This window comes from Archocentrus centrarchus, chromosome 23 (genome assembly GCF_007364275.1).
Source record: "Archocentrus centrarchus isolate MPI-CPG fArcCen1 chromosome 23, fArcCen1, whole genome shotgun sequence".
NCBI classification, from domain to species: domain Eukaryota; kingdom Metazoa; phylum Chordata; class Actinopteri; order Cichliformes; family Cichlidae; genus Archocentrus; species Archocentrus centrarchus.
This window is the reverse complement of record NC_044368.1, coordinates 14,349,625-14,368,262: the sequence shown is the minus strand read 5'-3', so window position 1 is coordinate 14,368,262 and position 18,638 is coordinate 14,349,625. Positions and strand designations below refer to the sequence as shown.

Genomic DNA, 18,638 nt, shown 5'->3' with positions numbered 1-18,638 from the left:
ATCAGCATGGATTTTTGTTTGGGTGCATTTCACATCTTAATCTGGTGGATATTTATTTTCCTTCACGCAGGAATAGTGCCGATATCCATGATACAATCTTGATCACTTGCACCTATTGTATAATCCTTGTTTCAGCCTTGCTAAGTGCCAATGGTGCCTAACACAACATGCATCATCAACATCTGTTGTAGATTGTTGGATTTTACAGGAGTTACTTTGAACCGTGGTGAAAAAAAATCTAACTCATAAATCTCTAGCCAGCAATTATGGTTAGGGTGATGGGAAGACATGGTGGAAAAGACTTTTATAATATATGTAGTCAGCAGATTTTGACACTTGAAAAGCTAGTTGCATCTGCAAAATATGAGCAAAGGCTATAGAACCTTTTTTGTCCTCCTTAAATGTAAAGCAATAACTAGCTCAACAACTGAGAGAAATGGCAATTGTCTGCACAAATTTCCATCATTCCCCCAATACATGACAATCCTGATTTATTCATCCCAGAATAGCTTAATGTGGGTCATGTTTTATTTACCCAAATATGGTAATACTATGGGTACTCAGAGGCATAGTTTTATACCAAAATAAACTAAATCCTGCAAGGGCTCAGGAGATAACATATCCAAACTGTTTGAGGCTTTTCAAGGTTAATTTGAAAATGTGTCTCATGTGCACATTTGTCTCAAAGCACAAGAAGATTTATTTAGTTTAGGTTATTAATGTTTGATCAGCAACTCAGTTAAAAGACTGTTTTGTTCTTTAAGGCTGTGCGGGTGTTATTACCCTTCATCTCTCTAGCTTTTCACTTACACAGGCTATTATGTTGTGATTGATCCTTCCCCCTATTGTGTTACATCTGTAGCAGAATAAATGCTACAGATAACATTTGGGAAGATTTCATTTTAGCTGTTGACTTAGAAAACAAAAATAACACATCTCCTCTGCCAGAACAATCAACTTTCTATCAGCTGGTGAGACATGACTTGCAGCTGAGTAACAGGCCAATGGTTGTCGGTGTCAGACGTGTTGGTCTGAGGATTTCAGAAGCTGCTGATCTACTGTGATTTTTCCCGTGCAATCACCTCTAGGGTTTACAGAGAATGGTCTGAAAAAGAGGAAGGCAATACTAACTCAAATAAGTACCCATAACCAACGCACAGCAGCAGAAGACCACACTGGGTGCCACTCCTTTTAGTTAAGAACAGGAAACTGAGGCTACACTTCACACAGGCTCATCTAATTTGGGTGGGTGGCTATGGCTCCGGAGGTAGAGCAAATGGCCTCCACAGTCACCAGCTCTTGACCCAATAGAGCACCTTTGGGATGTGGAAGAAAGAGAGATTAGCATCATGGGTATGCAGCTGACAAATCTGCAGCACCTGCATAATGCTATCATGTCAATATGGGCCAAAATCATAGAGAACTGTTTCCAGCATCTTGTTGAATCTGAAGGCAAAATGAGGTCCAACCCAGTCCTGGCAACATGTACCTAATGAAGAGGCCGGTGAGTAAATGTGTGTGCTGTCAGGGCTTTGAAATATGAATCTGTATGCCTCTCCTGGGTGCCCATAATAAGTGCTCTTGCCTTCACATTACTATTCAACTCACTATTTATTGATTTTTCTAGACATAAAAATGAACTAACAGAACAGTTTGAAGATAAGGTTTATTATGTGTAGCCAATACACCCAGTGTAAGCGTAAGATGCAACACTAAAAATGTTAAAGCATGGCTGAGCACTTAAAGAAACTGGCATCAGCAAGAGTCCTCTTTTCTGGTACCAGCACACCCACCATTTTTGAACTAATGTCCTTTCTTAAGGAAACATCTTGAACAGATCACATACCAGCATGCACATGCACATACGTACAGTATCCTGCTGAGACAACACATCTCAGCAGCTGTTGCCGGGAATAAGTTATGGGTCATGCCACCTCCCACAGCCCACTGTGGGAAAGAAAGTAACAGGAGAACAGTGGTGTTAAATCATCACTATCTTTCACCCTGGATTTCATTTTAATGTTTTCAACACTCACCCGTTCAGGGTGTCCAGCCAGTTGGCCACTGATGTCTTACATGGGGCCAATTCATGACACATGTTGATTATGCGCTGTGAGATAAACCTAAAGTTGATTAGCAGATGGTAGTTTAGCGCCATGTGCTGGACAGTCACTGCAAATGTAAAAATTAGCTTGTTGGATCCTTGATTGAATGAAGTCCTTTAAGATTTGTTTATATTAGTAAAACAGAAAAAGTAGATAGCAAAAAAAAACCCAAAAAAACTTTAGCCTGCATATTATGCATATTATTACATTATTTTCAACAAAGGTCAATATTAAATGATTTCTTCTTACATTAATGGGGACGTATGACGTCGTTGTTATGGTAACCACAACACGCTAAGAGAGTGGAAAGTCTGTGATTGGGTTTTACTGAGATTTGCTGTAAAATTATTTTCATAATTTTCTCGTTTCGAAGGAGGGATTAAAGGGACCGAATTCTTACAGAGCCTTGCGACGACTCAAGATACTCAACAGTGAGGAATGTCTGTTTCCTTGTTCACCGAAACGTAACCAGCTACAGAGAGGAAAGTGGCTACTAAGTAGCTTTTCTTTGTGCTTCAAGTGGACACCACGCGCCGTCTTTAGCAGGTTGAAGACGCTCGCCAAACTGTACGAATACATCTGGAGATTTCTCAGCTCTGTGTGGCAAATTTGAGCCATTTTTTGTGTTGTGGTTGTTGTCTTTAGGGGCAATTGGTCCATTATCAGCAATTGTTAACGACGATAAACGGGTTAATTTGGTCTGTTGTCTTTTTTTCGAGAAAATGCGCTTTCTGTGTGACGCTTACTAATATAAATAGATAAAATCTCCATATATTTTTGGGAAATGCCTCAAAATGTCTTTGTGGGATTTATATTTACAAAATATTTCTTGAGTTTGATTTCTGATAGGAATATTCTTCCGCCTTAAATCCTTTACAATAAAAGCACCTTTTTTTATACAATTTAATTGATACTAATTCTGTGTACTCTGCATATGCAGGAAAGGCCCTTAAGTGTAAGCCCTTTGGTGGCTTACATATTTTGGGATTCCTATCCCACATAGCTTGTTGTTGTTATTGTTTGTTTATTTTTCGTCTGCCTTAAGTCCTTTTTTTTTATGTTTTGATCCAATCATTAGTGAATCTGTCTGAGGACCAGACAGAATATATGCGTCATTGCACGGAAGACCAGGAAGAGGAAAAGGGAATGGAGGAGGACAGCCCTCTAGTGGCCATTGCACCCGAAGTTTCACTCCCAGAAGAGCAGCCTTCTGCCTGCACTGATGTCTCTGCTAGTCCTGCTTTCCAGTGTTTAGATGAGGTAAGCATTGTTATGTTGTTATCATTTTGTGAATGGCATTTTTGGAGTGTTTTAAAGAAAGATACACATCCTATTTGATAACTGAAGTGACAGCATTAACTCTCACAAGAAAATATTGCTTTCAAAAGAGCAGGCAGTTATATAAAAATAATGTGTGCATTTGCACAAGGCTAATGTTCAGGAACATTATTTCATCATTTCATTTGTAGCTTAATTATTGATATCCAGGTATTGCACTTGGATTTTGTGCCTAACAGTGTTGCCATAAACATTACATGTAAACAAAGTGAATACTTAGGACTTGAAGTCATCCTGTGAATCAGCACAGCACTTTTTTATTAACTTGATCATCACAGACAGTAAACAGACATTAAAGTCACAGTCCCACACTTTTATTGTCTTCTGCGAAGCTGATACGAAATCTGCCTTTTATTTAGTGGCTTTATTGGATCAACACCTCGTAAACCGATTTATTATGGGCATGCAGCACCTCACCCTGCATTTTTACAGGCCTTCAGCCTCGGACACTAGACGGCAGACACTTTCAAAGACACTCATGCGAAGCTTGTATACATTTTTGTATACATTCATTGAAAGGTGTTTCCAGTACACAAAATGCTTTTAAAGTTTAGCAGGCATGAAAATGTTTTTAAACCACCAAACAGTGAAATCTACAACACAGCCATGGAATATTAACTTTATTTTTTTTTTCCAATATAAAAAGTGCATAACTTTTGGGATGACAGTTGAATGTGAATGATAGAAAAGATCAATATGACAAACAAAGAATTCCAATTATGCAAATATTTACTATAAATGGTCACAAATATGCCCAGTCTTTGCCATTGCTCAAATATCAACAATCATTAGACTCTGTACTGCATGACTGTAGTATTATATAAAAGCTATCATATCTCACAAAGTAAAATAAATACTGTACACATCCTTATAGTGAAGCATTTCTTTCCCCAGTCCTTCCCGTTCAGTGTGTATAAAATGGAACAAATGGTGCTATACAGTTTCCTAACATTAGATAGCAGTATTGTACAAGAGGAGAATTTTACAGATTATGGCATAGAGAACGGTGCAGTAATTCAGTGCACTCAGAGATAAAGGTTGGAAAAACAGTTTTTCCTCACAGCAATGTCCTGCTTCGTGGCTGCTCTCAAGAAGAATTTAGTAAAACATCAATAATGCAGAATGTACACACATATATGACTCAATAGAAATTTATTGGATGCTGCATATTTATACTGGGCTGTCTTCTGTGGTATAGGATAATGATAAATCAGCAAACTGCCCCAGAGCAGTGAGATAAATGCTAGAGAAGGGCATGTAAAGCTATACATTTATTACTGCGTATCATTTTTCTAACAGTTTGACTCTCCAGCTTGAAGTCTTTCATAATGATTATCGGACCCACTCAAAACTGTATCATCAGCTCTCGTATACCTCACTTGGGTGGCTGCTGTTAATTATAAAATCATTTACAGCAGAGAAAGTGATAGCTCATTAGTTTTTACTACTCGTATGTGCTGTGCTGTGTTTCTCGGCCGGGTTTATAGCAGGAGGCAGCAGGAGAGAAAGAGAAAAAAAATGTCAAAGACCAGAGAAAAATTTCCTCTGGTAACCCTCCGTATAATGTTATGGCCCACGTAGGAGGCTAGCCTACTCTACATGAGAGTTTTTTTTTATTAGTCCATCTTCATTCATAGTCCATTGTCCTTTATTATCATCATTTTAATCCAACGTTTTGAAGGCCACACTCAGTAGAGTGGAAAAGTAACAGCACACTTAAATTTTTCACAATTATTGTTATTATTAATGCATCCAAACTGCCTACAGTCTTATCAGTACGCATGTGTAAATGTGTTCAAATGCATGACTACTCATGAGTGTATGTGTGTATGAGTCCTTATGTACTTGTTCTTCCATTTTTCTTCGTCTTCGTCTGCGTGACTGTATTCACAAATATTTACCTGTCCTCTTAAGGAGCATAGTTCTTGGGCCGTATCATCATTTTGACAGTTTTGAAGGCCTGCCTGTAGTTGGTGGGGTAGTACTCTGTCGACATGTTGTGCCACGTTCCCCAGAAGATCCCGTTCCTGACTCCCTTGTACCTCTTGTGATAGTACTTCCCGTTGAGGTTGGCTGACATGCAAGCGTCGAACCACCAGCCGGAGCTGTAGTAGGCGCCGCAGTTTCCAGAGGGGTACATGTCGTTGTCGCGGTCGGGTGTAGAGAAGAACTTTTGGTCATGGTTGAAGTGTTTGTTGAAACTGAGGGCATTCCCAGCTGTCCCACTGTAATTGAGATATTGATATATCAGGTGTGCTGTTCCAGTTTAAGATGTACTAGCAGCACATGAGATTTAGAGAAATTACATGTACAGAAATGAGCGCTGTACCTGTATCCACTGACAGACAGCCGGTAGCGTAGGAACTCATTGGCCACATAGAACTCGTCATACTTTGCATACTCCCGGACACCCTCAAAGTCCTCTAGCTCAATACGCAGAATCATATCTTTTGCTTTTGTCAGCAAATGGATATGGTCATTGCCCAGCCAGAACTCACCTCTGCAGGATAGAAGATGGTAGAGGGACCGGGGGAGAGAAGAGAACAAAATGAAGTGATATAAAGCTCATATACTGGGTTAGAATTTTAATAATGTTTTTTCAAACAAAATGCAGATATTCTCCAATACGGGGAAGTAGGAAAGGAAATGCATGGGGAGAGTAGTGTGACAGAGAAGACATTCTTTTAGTGGGAGGTCTGGATCTCCAGGCATGGTTGTCAAGAAGGTTAATTAGTTCAAATCTGCAAGTTTATGATCTGTTGAACAGGGTCAGATCTGCCGTGGTCATCTATGTTTCCCTAAGGCCTAGTCCATATGTACATGGGTCTTCTTTTTATAAAATATAGCTTGTCTTCCTTCCTTTCCTAAATAAAAAAAGTTCACATGAAAAGACAAAAACAAAATGAATGAGATTTAAGAGCTGCCAAACCAACAGGCAGTATTACCCTAACCTCAAAGCCATAAAGCCATGTTGGCCTGATGTCATGAACCAAAAATGTTGTTTTTGTATCCCTAATCATTCACTACACTCTACTCCCCATACAGGGAGTGTGATAGAGAGAACTAAGTCGTGCTTTCGGATAATATTCGACTCATTTTCTCTGTCTTTTTAATAATTACATTAGTTCTGTTACACAATTAGAAAGAATAGATCAACATCCGATAAGTGACGAATAACATGCATATTTCTGGTAAGTGCATTAAACAGAGTGTGATTTGTCAAGTTAATGAATACAAATACTTTCTAACAGTTCATTTAGCATCATTAGTCTGTCTGTTTTACATCAACACACTTCATGACGCTTGGTTTTTCCACTACTGTCAGTGAGGCCTTATAGGATACTTTGAATACACTATACAGGGTATATCAATGCTTCCTGTACACTCAGACAGCACTACAAAATTGCAACCTCGCTGTGTTTTCATGTGGACAAAAGACCACAACACACAGAAAAAGGTTTGGCCCCCCCCTCCTTTTTTTTTTTTTAATCCTTTAGTGCGCATGTAGTTGTGGGCAAGCCCTTAGTTTTATGCATGATAATCAATCAGGGATAATGAAAACAGGTGTTGAACAAACAGCAATATAGAGAACAGGTGTGCATCATTAGCTCCTCTAAGCACCGAGGGATTAGGCACTCTCAAGGTGTGGGAGGAGGGGTAAAACTGTTCTGTACCAAATTACATTAAATTAATGCTGATTTACTGATGAAAGGGCAGTGGTGACTACAGTTCAGATAAACTGTTTACCACAAGTAAGAGAAAAAAGCTGAACTCTTTGTTATTGTGTCTTCTTTAAAACGATAAAGCAGGTGGTAGGTTCTAGTATCATGAGGATCAGAAAATAGGTGGCTTTGACTTAAGTCAGTGCGGTGTGTGCAGCACTGATTTAACATGATGCAGGCTGGACTTAAAGCAATGCATGTTGGTGGCTGCAGGTGGCTGCAGTTTTCTGAGTCAGATGTTGCATTTGCAACTAGAAACATTATGTAAGGGCTTTGGTTGCAACCTGGCAGTGTAAACTTTGAAGCTTTTCTGTGAACAAAGAGCCTTGCTCTCACTGGCTTGAGGCTTCACTGAGACACATGATGTGTGATACATTTTGTTATTCTAAGGGCGTCTTTCCAAAGAGGATGCAATTTTTTGGGGTCTGTTGCTTCTGGCAGCTTGTTATTTTTACATATGGGCACCATCCACTATAGATTAAGCTTTTTATTGGCTTTTTAAAAAAGGTTTATATGCATTCAGAGTCAGACTGTAAACAGTAACTGGACAGAGGTTTGAACTACAAAGCAGTTTTAGGGCTTAACTTGAGGTTTAACCCTGTGTTGTCAGTATTACATAGGCAGTTTGCCATGGTAACATGCTGCAGATCTAACCTGTTTCTGAGCAGGTTATGATCGAGATAAGAGATCAGCGGGTATGAAATCACCACCTGCTGACCAATCAGATCTCCAGAAAATAGCATCTCCATTCCTGGAAGATCCCTTGGACCTTTGTGCACAGAAAGTAACAGGGCCTAAAAGTTTTTTAGAAGCATCTCTGATCGTTTTCTTTCCCCGATGAGCCTCAGTAATAAATATAGATTCTTAGAAGCAACCTTCTTGCTTTGTCTTTTTTTTTCTTTTTTCCTGTTCACTGCAGTCCATTTTGAAACAATTTTATTGTTCTGTAAGCCTTAATATATGATCACAGAGCAAGACTCTCATACTGCTGGGGCTGCAGGTGAAAGAATAAGGCAAACACTGTAGTGCAAACATTAATTTAATGAAATACTGTAACAGCATGTCTTGTGATAGAGCTACAATACCTTTCTGCTTCATACTTTGTAAAATCAGTCACTCTGCTACCAGTCGACCTGTCTGTGTTTCTGCTTATGTGCTGCCAGTGCCACCCCTCTCAAGTGAATGCTCTCGTAGCTGGATTGGGAAACTCTGGGCTGACTCATCTAGTTGATAACCACCTTTGTGGGATTGATTGCTGACATTTGGGTAAGTGAAGCCAGATAAGGAAAAGATATACTGGGTATGCTAAACATGCTTTGTATTAGGGACTCCGGGAGGGCTTTGCCAGCTTATAAGTTATCCAATATCCTGATAGCGGAAGCCATTGGCTGAATCTTCTAGGGGCTAAATCATCAGAGGAATTCCCATTTCTGGGAGGGAGGTAAAGAAAATCACTAACCTGAGGTTCCCAAAGCCTTTCTTATACTCGGCCCATGTGCGATTGAAGCTGATGGACCCATTGAGCCGTTGCTGTATCACAGTCCAGCCACCTCCGAAGGACTCCATGTCACAGAATACCTCAAACGTCCCATTGCGGGCGTCTGGGATCACACGATATACACCATTCTTCCTCACTTCCAGCACATTGTACTCTGAACAGTCCCGAGGGGCTAAGATGGCTGCCTGGGTGCCAGTAAGAAAGGAAGAAGAGAGAGCAGTTTTAAGCAGACGGTACTAGATTATATTCAGTAATATTTTCGCTTTGGTCTGGCATTGCTCCCTGAGACAGTAATAGAAACAGACCCTGAGGGTGAGGAAGACTGGAGAAAAGAAATGAGAGGTTAGCAGGAAATCCAGTGTACAAGTTCTCATTCCTGCTTTAATTTCAGAGGAATGCATTCAAACACAAAACAATTCACCACATTCTTTTTGGCTACCAGACATCTTTCCACGACTAAGCATAACCATTTCTTGTGTGTAAGATGAAATTTAAGCAAGCTGATCTTAAAAATAGTTGTTTCATAAAAGAAATCCACGCATATCTGAAGTATAGTATTCAGAATCATTGGGCAACAGTTACTGCCGATGAATTCCACTAATCTTCCCATGTGCTACACCACAAGCATTTTTTTTTTGTACCTGGCTTCTTATTCTTCTACCTCCTGCTCCTGTCCCTTGTGGCGCACTGCAGGCCACAGAATCAATCCAAACCCAAGGTCCAAAGGCCACTGTCAGTTAGCATTTGGGAAGTGAATGGAACAGTCTTGTCAAAACGTGGGAAAGTGTAAAACTGGATTAGAGAGGCATACCCCCTCCCTGCACGCTGCACCTTGGGTCTAAATTGTCCTGACACTGAGCAAGCAGCACGTGGACCCCTTCTGCGTATTAGATGCACTCCATTGATGATGCATTGTTCTCATACTGTTAAATTTCTCTAGAGGTGCAGTAGATTATAATGATGCTAGATTAGAGGGTACCCATACCCAGCACTATTATTACAGGTAAAGGGAGGGGAACAGGTATAGTGTAGGGTTTAATATTTTTCCCGAAAATGACATGAATCAAATCCCGGGAAATGACGAGCCATTTCCCGGGAATCCCGGGAAAAAGATTATTTATTTTTTTATTTTAATTAGGCCTTCTGTAGCCTGTGTCGGCCATAACCTATTGTGATATTGTAGAGGTAGCTTTCCAGCTATGTCCTGTTATGCCCAGTAGGGGGCAACGTTGGCTTGATTAACGCAATAAAACCTACATCTCGAGATTCGAGTGCTCGAGCTATGCGGTGTTGTATCGTTCCTCAACACTCCCTTAACAAATATAATTCGAATATTCCTCCATTGTACATGGAATTATACCAAGCTATTTTACAACTGCTGGTGCAAAACAATACGGTTCATCTCCACAGCATTGATAATGGCTCAGCCACGCTGTCGTGGCGACATCTGTTGCACTATATCTCCACCAGTGGAACGCTGTAATAGTCATTGAAAAGTTAACTACCGTACTACACTATAATATGGCATAACACAGGGCCTTGAGTAATGCACTACGACTTGGTCATTGCCATTCTGGCAACAGCAAATTTATAACACCGTGTCTGAGGGTTAAAGTAGGTTCGCTGTGAATCGTCTTTTGAAAAACTGGCCAATCCTTATAGCCTAAAAAATATACATTTTACTCAACTCCATTTTAAAAGCGAAATATGTTAAAGCAATCTATTTCATGATAATTTCTTCACACATTAGGCCCGTATCCTAATTCATGATTGTTAGTAAGCGGCTGCAAACGAGGAAAAGAAACACTCGAAGTTAAACAGATATTTCTTTATTGTTCAGGGCAGGCGTATTTTATAGGCTATATAATGCAATATAACAATATATAATAATATAAAATTATATAATACAAAATACCTTAGGGTAAACACATTGCCTACGATTTCAACAAATTAAAGAGGAAAAAACCACAACTGTGTAATACCTCTATTAAAACGCTTGAGATGAAGGCTGAAGCCTTAAACGGAGGCTGAACGTGCCTGAAATGAAGAGTAATGCTTTTCGCATTAAACGAACCCTTCTCTCAATATTTCCTTAAATTTAACATTCTGAAGCTTTCTTTTCTTTCTGAAAGTCAAATCGACGCGCACGACTTTTTTCCCGGTTTCCCGTCTAACGTTTCCCGGGAAACGGGAAATGGTTCTGATCGCATTTCCCGGGAATCCCGGATCCCGGGATTAAACCCTAGTATAGTGACTGAATAGTGTTTGTAGAAGGAAAAATACACATTGCTGTGGGTTGTTGGATTAGACTAGTAGACGGAGCACAAAGTAACAGCCCCATTCATTATTTTACTTACTCAGTAAGCTACTTTTTCTGACAGCATTATACTTGAATACTTCAAGTGGAAAATAGCTGCAGATGGTAAATCACTCCATATGGGAGTTGATCGTGAAGCTGAAATGTATCCTTGTCACCTTAACAGCTCGGTCGGCATTTGGCAACAAAAGTATTGACCCGTAAATTCTTTCAGTGTCGCACTCACTTTTAGCATGACTGCAGTGTCACCACTTCACATCTTCTTCTGTATTTGTCCCCCATCTATCTGACTGGGCAGTCAGTGTCCCGAGACAGAGAAAGAGCCATCTCCATCTCAGTACCGCTGGCAACGTGCCTGACCTAAATAACTCTAATATCAGCCACTTACTGGTTCCTAAAAAACATTGGGCTGATGGGCTGTCTATGTGACTGTTGAGGCAAATTAATGGCTAATTGGTCTGTCTTCAGAAGGAAAGTGGTATCAGTCATTTCCAAAAATGCTCTGAAACAATGCATGTTTACATTCAAAGGGCGAAGTCCACTAGGGGAAGTACACATGTATGAGTTGTTGTTTGTGGACAGCAGAGGAACAGCGTGAGGTAAAACCATGACTGCTACACAAGGTACTATTGTAACGATGACAATAAAGGTCCCATAACCTGAACAAAGGAGCAATTTTAGCCCACATCATGATTTTCCCAACATCCCACAGCAGTGTGAAACCAGACAAAGCACAAGAAGATGACTGGTATGTTGTTCTGAAGGGAAGGTTCAAATAATTTTACCAGAGCTTTGTCTTTTTTACTGACATGTTTGACTGACAAGTCAACTGACTTAGGCTGATGAGTCCCATATGGCATATTGACTGACATGCTTTTTATAGATGACATCTTGACAGACTGACTTGACTCTTGAGGCTTTGCCTGTTTGACTTCAGACCACACAAGTGATTCTCATGAAAGGAAGACAGTTGTTATCAAGAATTATGCCTTGTGACAAATGAGGAAGTGTGTACTGAAACTGATAGAATCCTACTGCTGATACTACTACAGTTTTGATGGAAAAAAACTCTTCAAAAATAAAGCATGCTTCCTTTATGAAGTTCCCTGTTTCCACATTTCTCAACCAGTAGTTCTTGACAGAGGATTGCACATTCACTCTCATTTTATATGATTGAGTTAATGTAGCTGAACAGTGACATGAACTTCTATCAGTGCTGGCTGCAAAAGTGGGACTGTAATTGGCAAAATGAGTGAAAATGAATGCTTAGAGGACTTTGAGTGATAAAAGCATCTTGACAAATGTACTGTTCCTCCCTCTTAATGGGGAAATTGCAGTTCTACATTGGGTTAAATAATGGTTATGGTCCTTGTAAAGTTGATATTTTAAAAAAATGTCATTATAGTTTGTATAAAAGTCCTACAGCTATCTTTAAGTTACCTGAAATGCCTTAGGTCTACTTGCTTTAGTTTAAATTCTAGATTGTTTATTCAGATATTGTGGTACCAGTTTGCTTCACTAAATAATGGACTGTTTATTTTTGTGATAAATAACCAGAAAAGGATTCTCAGTGAAAGTCCATTTTACTTTGCCTGTTAAGAGCTAGTGGAAGAATAAAATCAGCATCTGGTACTATCATGGAACTATTAAGGTTTTCAGACAATTCTAAAAGATGTAAGTTTGGCAGTTTTTGAGTAATTTTAATTAAGCTATCTAATTTAAGTGAAACACCAATTACAGCATCATTTACCCTGATGTTGTGAAACACCCTATCACAACAGATTAGTCACTTTCCTCAGTAACAACAGCTGTTTCCTTTCTGCTACATTTGGATGCAATTCAGACACCATTAGGCACAGACTCCTAACTTGAAACTGAATACTTAGCCAGTTCTTGACCTGAACAAAGCAGATTGATGTACAGAGACAAGTGCTACTGACCCTGGGTGCCATCCGTGACTGCTGTAGTGTCAGGAAAGCCGCCTTCATTATTACTTGTGGTATTGGTAAGAGATAATGAGAGCTTGTCTTTTTTATGCAGTAATGAGCATTCAAGAGCATGACCTCCAGAGGAGGTAGGGGGGAGGCAGAGGGAAGGGACTGGGAAAGAAAAGGGAGAGTGAGACAGTAAGAGTTAAGGCAATATAAAAAAAAAAAAAATTGACATAGAGGAGAATTGAGGAGAGGGGTGTACAGTAGATGCTTTCAAGATAAACACATAAGGGAGGAAAAAATTTGTTGGACTTGAACAAGTTTGAAGGAGAAAGAGGCAAGTTGGAGAAGCAAACAGAAGAGAAAGGGGTGGGATTCCCTTCACACCACTGTTCCAGCTAATCTGCTTAGAAATAAGCTCACATCTGTTTTCCACATAAAAGCCCTAATATAGTGTCACATTCATATGTGAAGTACTGGATAGTGTTCACTTTCTGACTGAAAAGTGCCCTGCAGTTCTACTGTGCTCTCACCCAGAAGAGCTTTTACCTCAATGTAAAGTGGGGTGTTTGTCATGCTTAGCTAGTCTGCAAACCTTACTGTTTCTAGGTAAAATATCCCAAGCTCGTTTAAATGGTCATAAAACTTCCAAGTGGGGAAGCACTGATTAATCTGGCAAATATTAATATCAGCCAATGTTGGCTTGTTGGCTAATATCTCCAAGTTAAATAGCATCTACCAGTGTCAGCAGCAATATTCATCAGTTTTTCTCAAAACAATTTCATGTTGGCTAATTGTTCAAAAACAGTGTGATGAATTGCTGTAAGACTTTCGGTGTTGATCTGTGACGGCCCAGAATGTGTGCATTCCTAGTTTCAAGTGTGGGTCTTTTTCTGTCTTCCCTTTTTGAGTTTCTCCGTATGGAGAGTAGTGAAGGGTCACTTTGGTGAGTTATGTAAGAGGTAAAGTGAATTTTCACTTTGAACCAACTTCTATTGCTTCACTCCAGTACAGTGTGTACTCAACTTAAAGCTATTTCACTCTGTCCATTTGTGCTTCGGGTACACTGAACCAACCCCTCCACTACAGTAATGTAATGAATACAGTAACCTTTTGGTATGCATTAAGATGATGGAAAACTCCATTTCTCAAATCTAGACTGCACCTAAATATATAATATTCTTCATATTGGTAATGGAGAAGACATGTTGCAGCAGACCAGTGTCTGCAGTTGACAAGGACATTGGCAACCTAGAAGATTTCACTTTTCATTTCCCAGGAAGAAAGGTCTTGTTGGGTGAAAGTAAATACCCAGACTCTGATTATTTTTGAAGTTGATTATGATGTCCACTTAGGAATGATTGGATACAGGCTATGCCAGAAAATCCATCTCACTGCAACTTCAAACTATAACAGTTATATGGCTGTAAGGGTTTCAATACAATAACAACATTTATGGTGATTTTTTTTTTTTTTTTTGGAAATGAAAATAGAGAAGTGAACTCTTGATCGTGCTCAGAAGGATTGCATTACAAAAATGCATGAGAAGATCAGAAGAGTAGAAAAAAGAGGAGACACAGCTATGAAATGACAAAGATATAACAGAATAAAACATAACAGAAAGCACATTCTCTTTTAACTGAAAGCCCTTGTTTCTGGGAAGATGGAGAGGGCAGATCAGAAGATCAGAGTAAAAGTAACAGGACCAAAGGATAAGCGGATTAATAAGTAACAGTGTGGCAAATGTTTTGTTAATTATCTTAATAAAAGCAAGCTTACACTGTGGGCTGTTCACTGCTGGACATTCGGTGGTACAGGTAGAGCTGAGCTTGTTGACCACTCCAGTGATGTTCTCCACCCGTCTGTCCACTATAGCCTGCACATTCTCCATGTTAAGGAGGTTGAGCCCCTCTAGACGGCCCTGCAGAGATGAGATCTGGTTCCTGGCATTCCGCAGGCTGGTTGACATCCTATTCAGCTTCACCTGATAAAGGCCAAAGCAAGCGTGAAGGAAATTATTTTTGGCACAGACTACAAAGCAGGTGGATTACTGAAGTCACCAGCCTCATTCATTGTTTTACCAGCCAATTTGAATTTTAGAATGGAAACAAAGTCTGTGCGACGACTGGCTGTCTGCCAAAGTGGCTGTGAGAGTCAATAAGCTTATCAGACAGGAGAAATTTACTGTCACTGTGCTGGTGTCTAACTCTGATTTCCCACCTTGTGTATTGTACCAGAAACTGTCCCTGGCAGAGTGGCGCCAGGTTGGACTTTACATGCCTTTTAACATCTAGTGAGTTTGCATTCCAGCCAGGTGCATTTGACTGGAAGCATAAAGCATGTTTCATATCAGTGTCGATCAGTGTCCCTGACACCTTAACATGAACTTGAATTTGGCTTTCTGACAATTTGCAGGGTTTTGATGGAAACAGAGAAAATGGTGCAGTGCCACTATTTCACATAATGTACAGCCCTCTGTGCTCTACAAACACTGTAGAAAATGTACACTGGATTGAACTATGCCCAAACTGTTTTCTACCCTGTTTTAGATCAAGTTGAAAAAATGAACACTTTATTTTAATCATGAAACATTTGAACTGAACCAACCACTTTGCCTCTTACCTGCATCTCCTGCATAGTGCTTGGGCTTGAAGGAGCTTTCCCAAAAACTGAACCCTGTCCCAGTCCTGTACCGTCCACAGTAGCTCCAGGAATCAGCCCATCTCCCCTCTCCTCTTGGCTGGATCCACCTTGCACCTCCTGCCTTGTCACTTCTTCCCCACTATCCCTTTGAACCGGGACCTGGTCTGCTTGCTGATGTCCAAAAGCTCCATTGCCCCGTGCTCCACGGCACTCCTGGCATCCGCTTTTCAGCTTGTTCACCACCTCCTTCAGGCTCTGCAGCTCCTTCATCACCTTCTCCAGCAGCCTGAACTGCTTGGGCAGCTGGATGGTGAAGGGAGGCAGAGTGAGCTGGTAAGGGCAGTCCTCCCCCTCCTCTGCCCCGGAGCTCCCACACTGGCCCGAAGGTCTAAGTTTCATGGGGCAAGAGGTGGGGGTACCGGAGTCAAATCCCAAATGGTAGGATCCTCTAGAGTCCCATCGCTGGTGAGAGTTAACAGGGAACTCTGCTGCCTGGCTGGTTCGCAGTAAAAAGGTGGCTGTAAGCAGGAGACTAGCACAAACGCAAAGCACAGTTGTCCTCATTCTTCTGTGAGATTTTTAAATAAGTGTGTGTAAAGAGAAAGTGTCTGTAACTGCCTCTGATGTGAACTTGGAGTGTAAAAGCATATAGTAGTGTTTGTCTGTGCCTGCAGGTTTTCTGTGTAAGTGTGTGGATGTGTGTCCAGTATCTTATTGGTGTAAGAGTGTGTGTGTGTGTGTGTGTGTATGAGTGCAGTCTGCAGGAGGGAAAGAGCGCAGGGGAACTGCCGCTGCCTCAGATAGCTGTGTCATTAAAATCAGGACAAGTGAGGGAGGGAGGCAGGGAGAGAGAGAGAGAGAGGCAGTGAGAGGGATGGGAGAGAGGGAATGTGCTGAGTTTCAGAGGATGGGAGGGGCAGCACTATTGCGTAATGCAAAGCACCATATCACAGCATTATAAAAAAAAAAATGTAGTGATTATGGGTATGGTGGTGGTGGTTGGTAGACAGAGAAAGAGGCAGGGTCCTTTGCCTGCAGTCCGTGCATGTTGCCAACCTGCCTTACTCTCAAATGAGCTCATTTCCCTGAAAACCAAAATGACTCAGTGCACAAGAACTGTGTTGTTTCATAGTTTTTAATGTCCCCAACATTTAAAGACCGCTCGATGAGTCGATTCAGATTCCAAGCCTTTTTTAAAAACACTTTATCACGTCCACAGGTCTCAAGTCTCTAAATTAAGCTCTGGGTGGGCCCAATTACCGTAAATCTATAGTTTAGCCTGCAGCAACAGAGAAAATGTTGTTTCAGTTCGTTCAAACTGGCAATCTATTCCGCATTTCCGGAGCCTGCTCAGGATCTTGCAAATTACGCACAACATTCATTAGAGACTTTATAAAATGAGTTTCGCCTGAATGCTGAAATTTTATGAATATTGAGTGTGTACTGTCGTGATTAGATTTAATTGTGTTTCGCTATAATACAGCTGCATAGTGCAAACCTACATTAACATGAAAAAACTACTTCAGTTCAGATATGTTCAGATGGCACCAGAGTATTTCTATAATTGTATATTAAAGGTGCCCTTTGGATTCTCCTTGGGAAAAAAAAAATCAAAGTATGTTTACAGGTTTTTTACTAAAATTCATTGTTTATATCCTCATTTAAACTTGTTTTTTCATTTCCCCTGTAGTCTCTCTATTTCTGCCTTTCTACAGGGTACATTTTTATTAGTGTTCAGTTGCTAAATGTTCAGTGAAGTGAATAAGAGTCTGGAGGGATTCCTGACACGATGCTTTAATGTGTTATGTCAAAAAAGTTTGGACTGAATGTTGATGTCTTCCTCTCTTGCATGGAGAAATATGGTAATGAAAAACACTTTTTAATTAACAGCAGGCAGGTTACACATGCAACATTTCACTTGGAACAAAACAGATTTTTTTCCCAAAGTGGCTCGCCTCACTTCCAGTCAGTTTGAATATTATTAACTGAAGCTGCTCTTTATTCGACCCTCTTTATGATTCATCAGGAATAAGGTCTAGTGTTTTTAATGAAGGGAAATGGAAGAAGAAATGTTATAAATAGAGAATCAGGAATTTGCAAGGCTTAAACCTACTGAACAGAATTTTATGTTCTCCTATAACACTTGAACTTGCCTCCTTTACGGGTGATAATCACAGAATAACTTTAGATACATTCCTATCGTAATGCGTCCCTACGATAACGACCGTGTCACGATACAGTGATTCTGCAATATTCCATACAATTGGAAACAGTCTAGGGCTGGGCGATATATCGAGTTTTTAAGAATATTGATATATTTTCATACGCGATATAAGATGAGACAGTATTGTTTATATCGATATAGTCAATGTCGTGTTACAATCATACTTGTAGATCCACCAGTTCACCTTTCTCCTCTCTCGGTTTATCTCAGTACAACTTCACACTGCCCCGCCTCTCTCCCTCACCGCTTCACCCGTACATCATGCAGGAGGCAGCCATGCAGTGTTGCCAACTTAGCGACTTTGCCGCTGATTTAGTGGCTTTCAGACACCCCCAGCGACTTTTTTTTTTCCAAAAAAGCGACTAGCAACAAATTTAGCGACTTTTTTCCCGGTGGCGTCTGTGACTTTTGTAGAGCTTTGGAAACCTGAAATCCTCCACTGTCGTTTGTGTACATACAGCCTTCATACTGCATATGTATGCTTTGGCATCGCCCGGACCCCCAAGAGTCCTTGGCTGCAGGCAAGAGGGGTTGTACCGTAAGTTCCATTCTGTAAGTTCCATCCATTGGGTTGTACCATAAGTCACATGGCCCTAATAGTGGAAGTGGGTCTTTTTTATGTGTTTGTGATGCAGCCGGCCGATACGTAGATGCCTCATTGAGCGGGTGTGCCCGTTGCTGTGATAAGTCGGCGCATATGTCTATGGATTTACTGAGCTGGCTATAATCCTGCTGAAGGACTGAGGATGGAATTTTGTTCATTCAGTCTGTTTACATGTTTTGTTATTTGCACAGAGTACTTCATGTACAGGAGTACACACAGGAGGAAGCACTTTGGTGAAGTCTACTTCACTGCAGAC

General features: G+C 40.5%; 2 protein-coding genes across 2 annotated transcripts in view; one reads left to right on the top strand and one right to left on the bottom strand.

Annotated features, from left to right (window-relative positions):
- Positions 1-2,565: 2,565 nt before the first annotated feature.
- ccdc146 (coiled-coil domain containing 146) overlaps positions 2,566-18,638 on the top strand; it is a 51,476-nt gene continuing 35,403 nt past the window's right edge. Inside the window, 2 exon segments of the mRNA XM_030720244.1 lie at positions 2,566-2,672; positions 3,184-3,365. Coding sequence (XP_030576104.1) covers positions 3,213-3,365 — 153 coding nt within the window. The 5' untranslated portion in view covers positions 2,566-2,672; positions 3,184-3,212.
- Positions 4,049-16,333, bottom strand: fgl2a (fibrinogen-like 2a). The gene is made up of 5 exons (XM_030720243.1): positions 15,534-16,333; positions 14,691-14,895; positions 8,625-8,844; positions 5,773-5,943; positions 4,049-5,668 (listed from the first exon to the last, which is right to left on the bottom strand). Exons 1-5 carry the CDS (start codon positions 16,116-16,118, stop codon positions 5,353-5,355), a joined length of 1,497 nt encoding a protein of 498 aa, XP_030576103.1. The 5' UTR covers positions 16,119-16,333; the 3' UTR covers positions 4,049-5,352.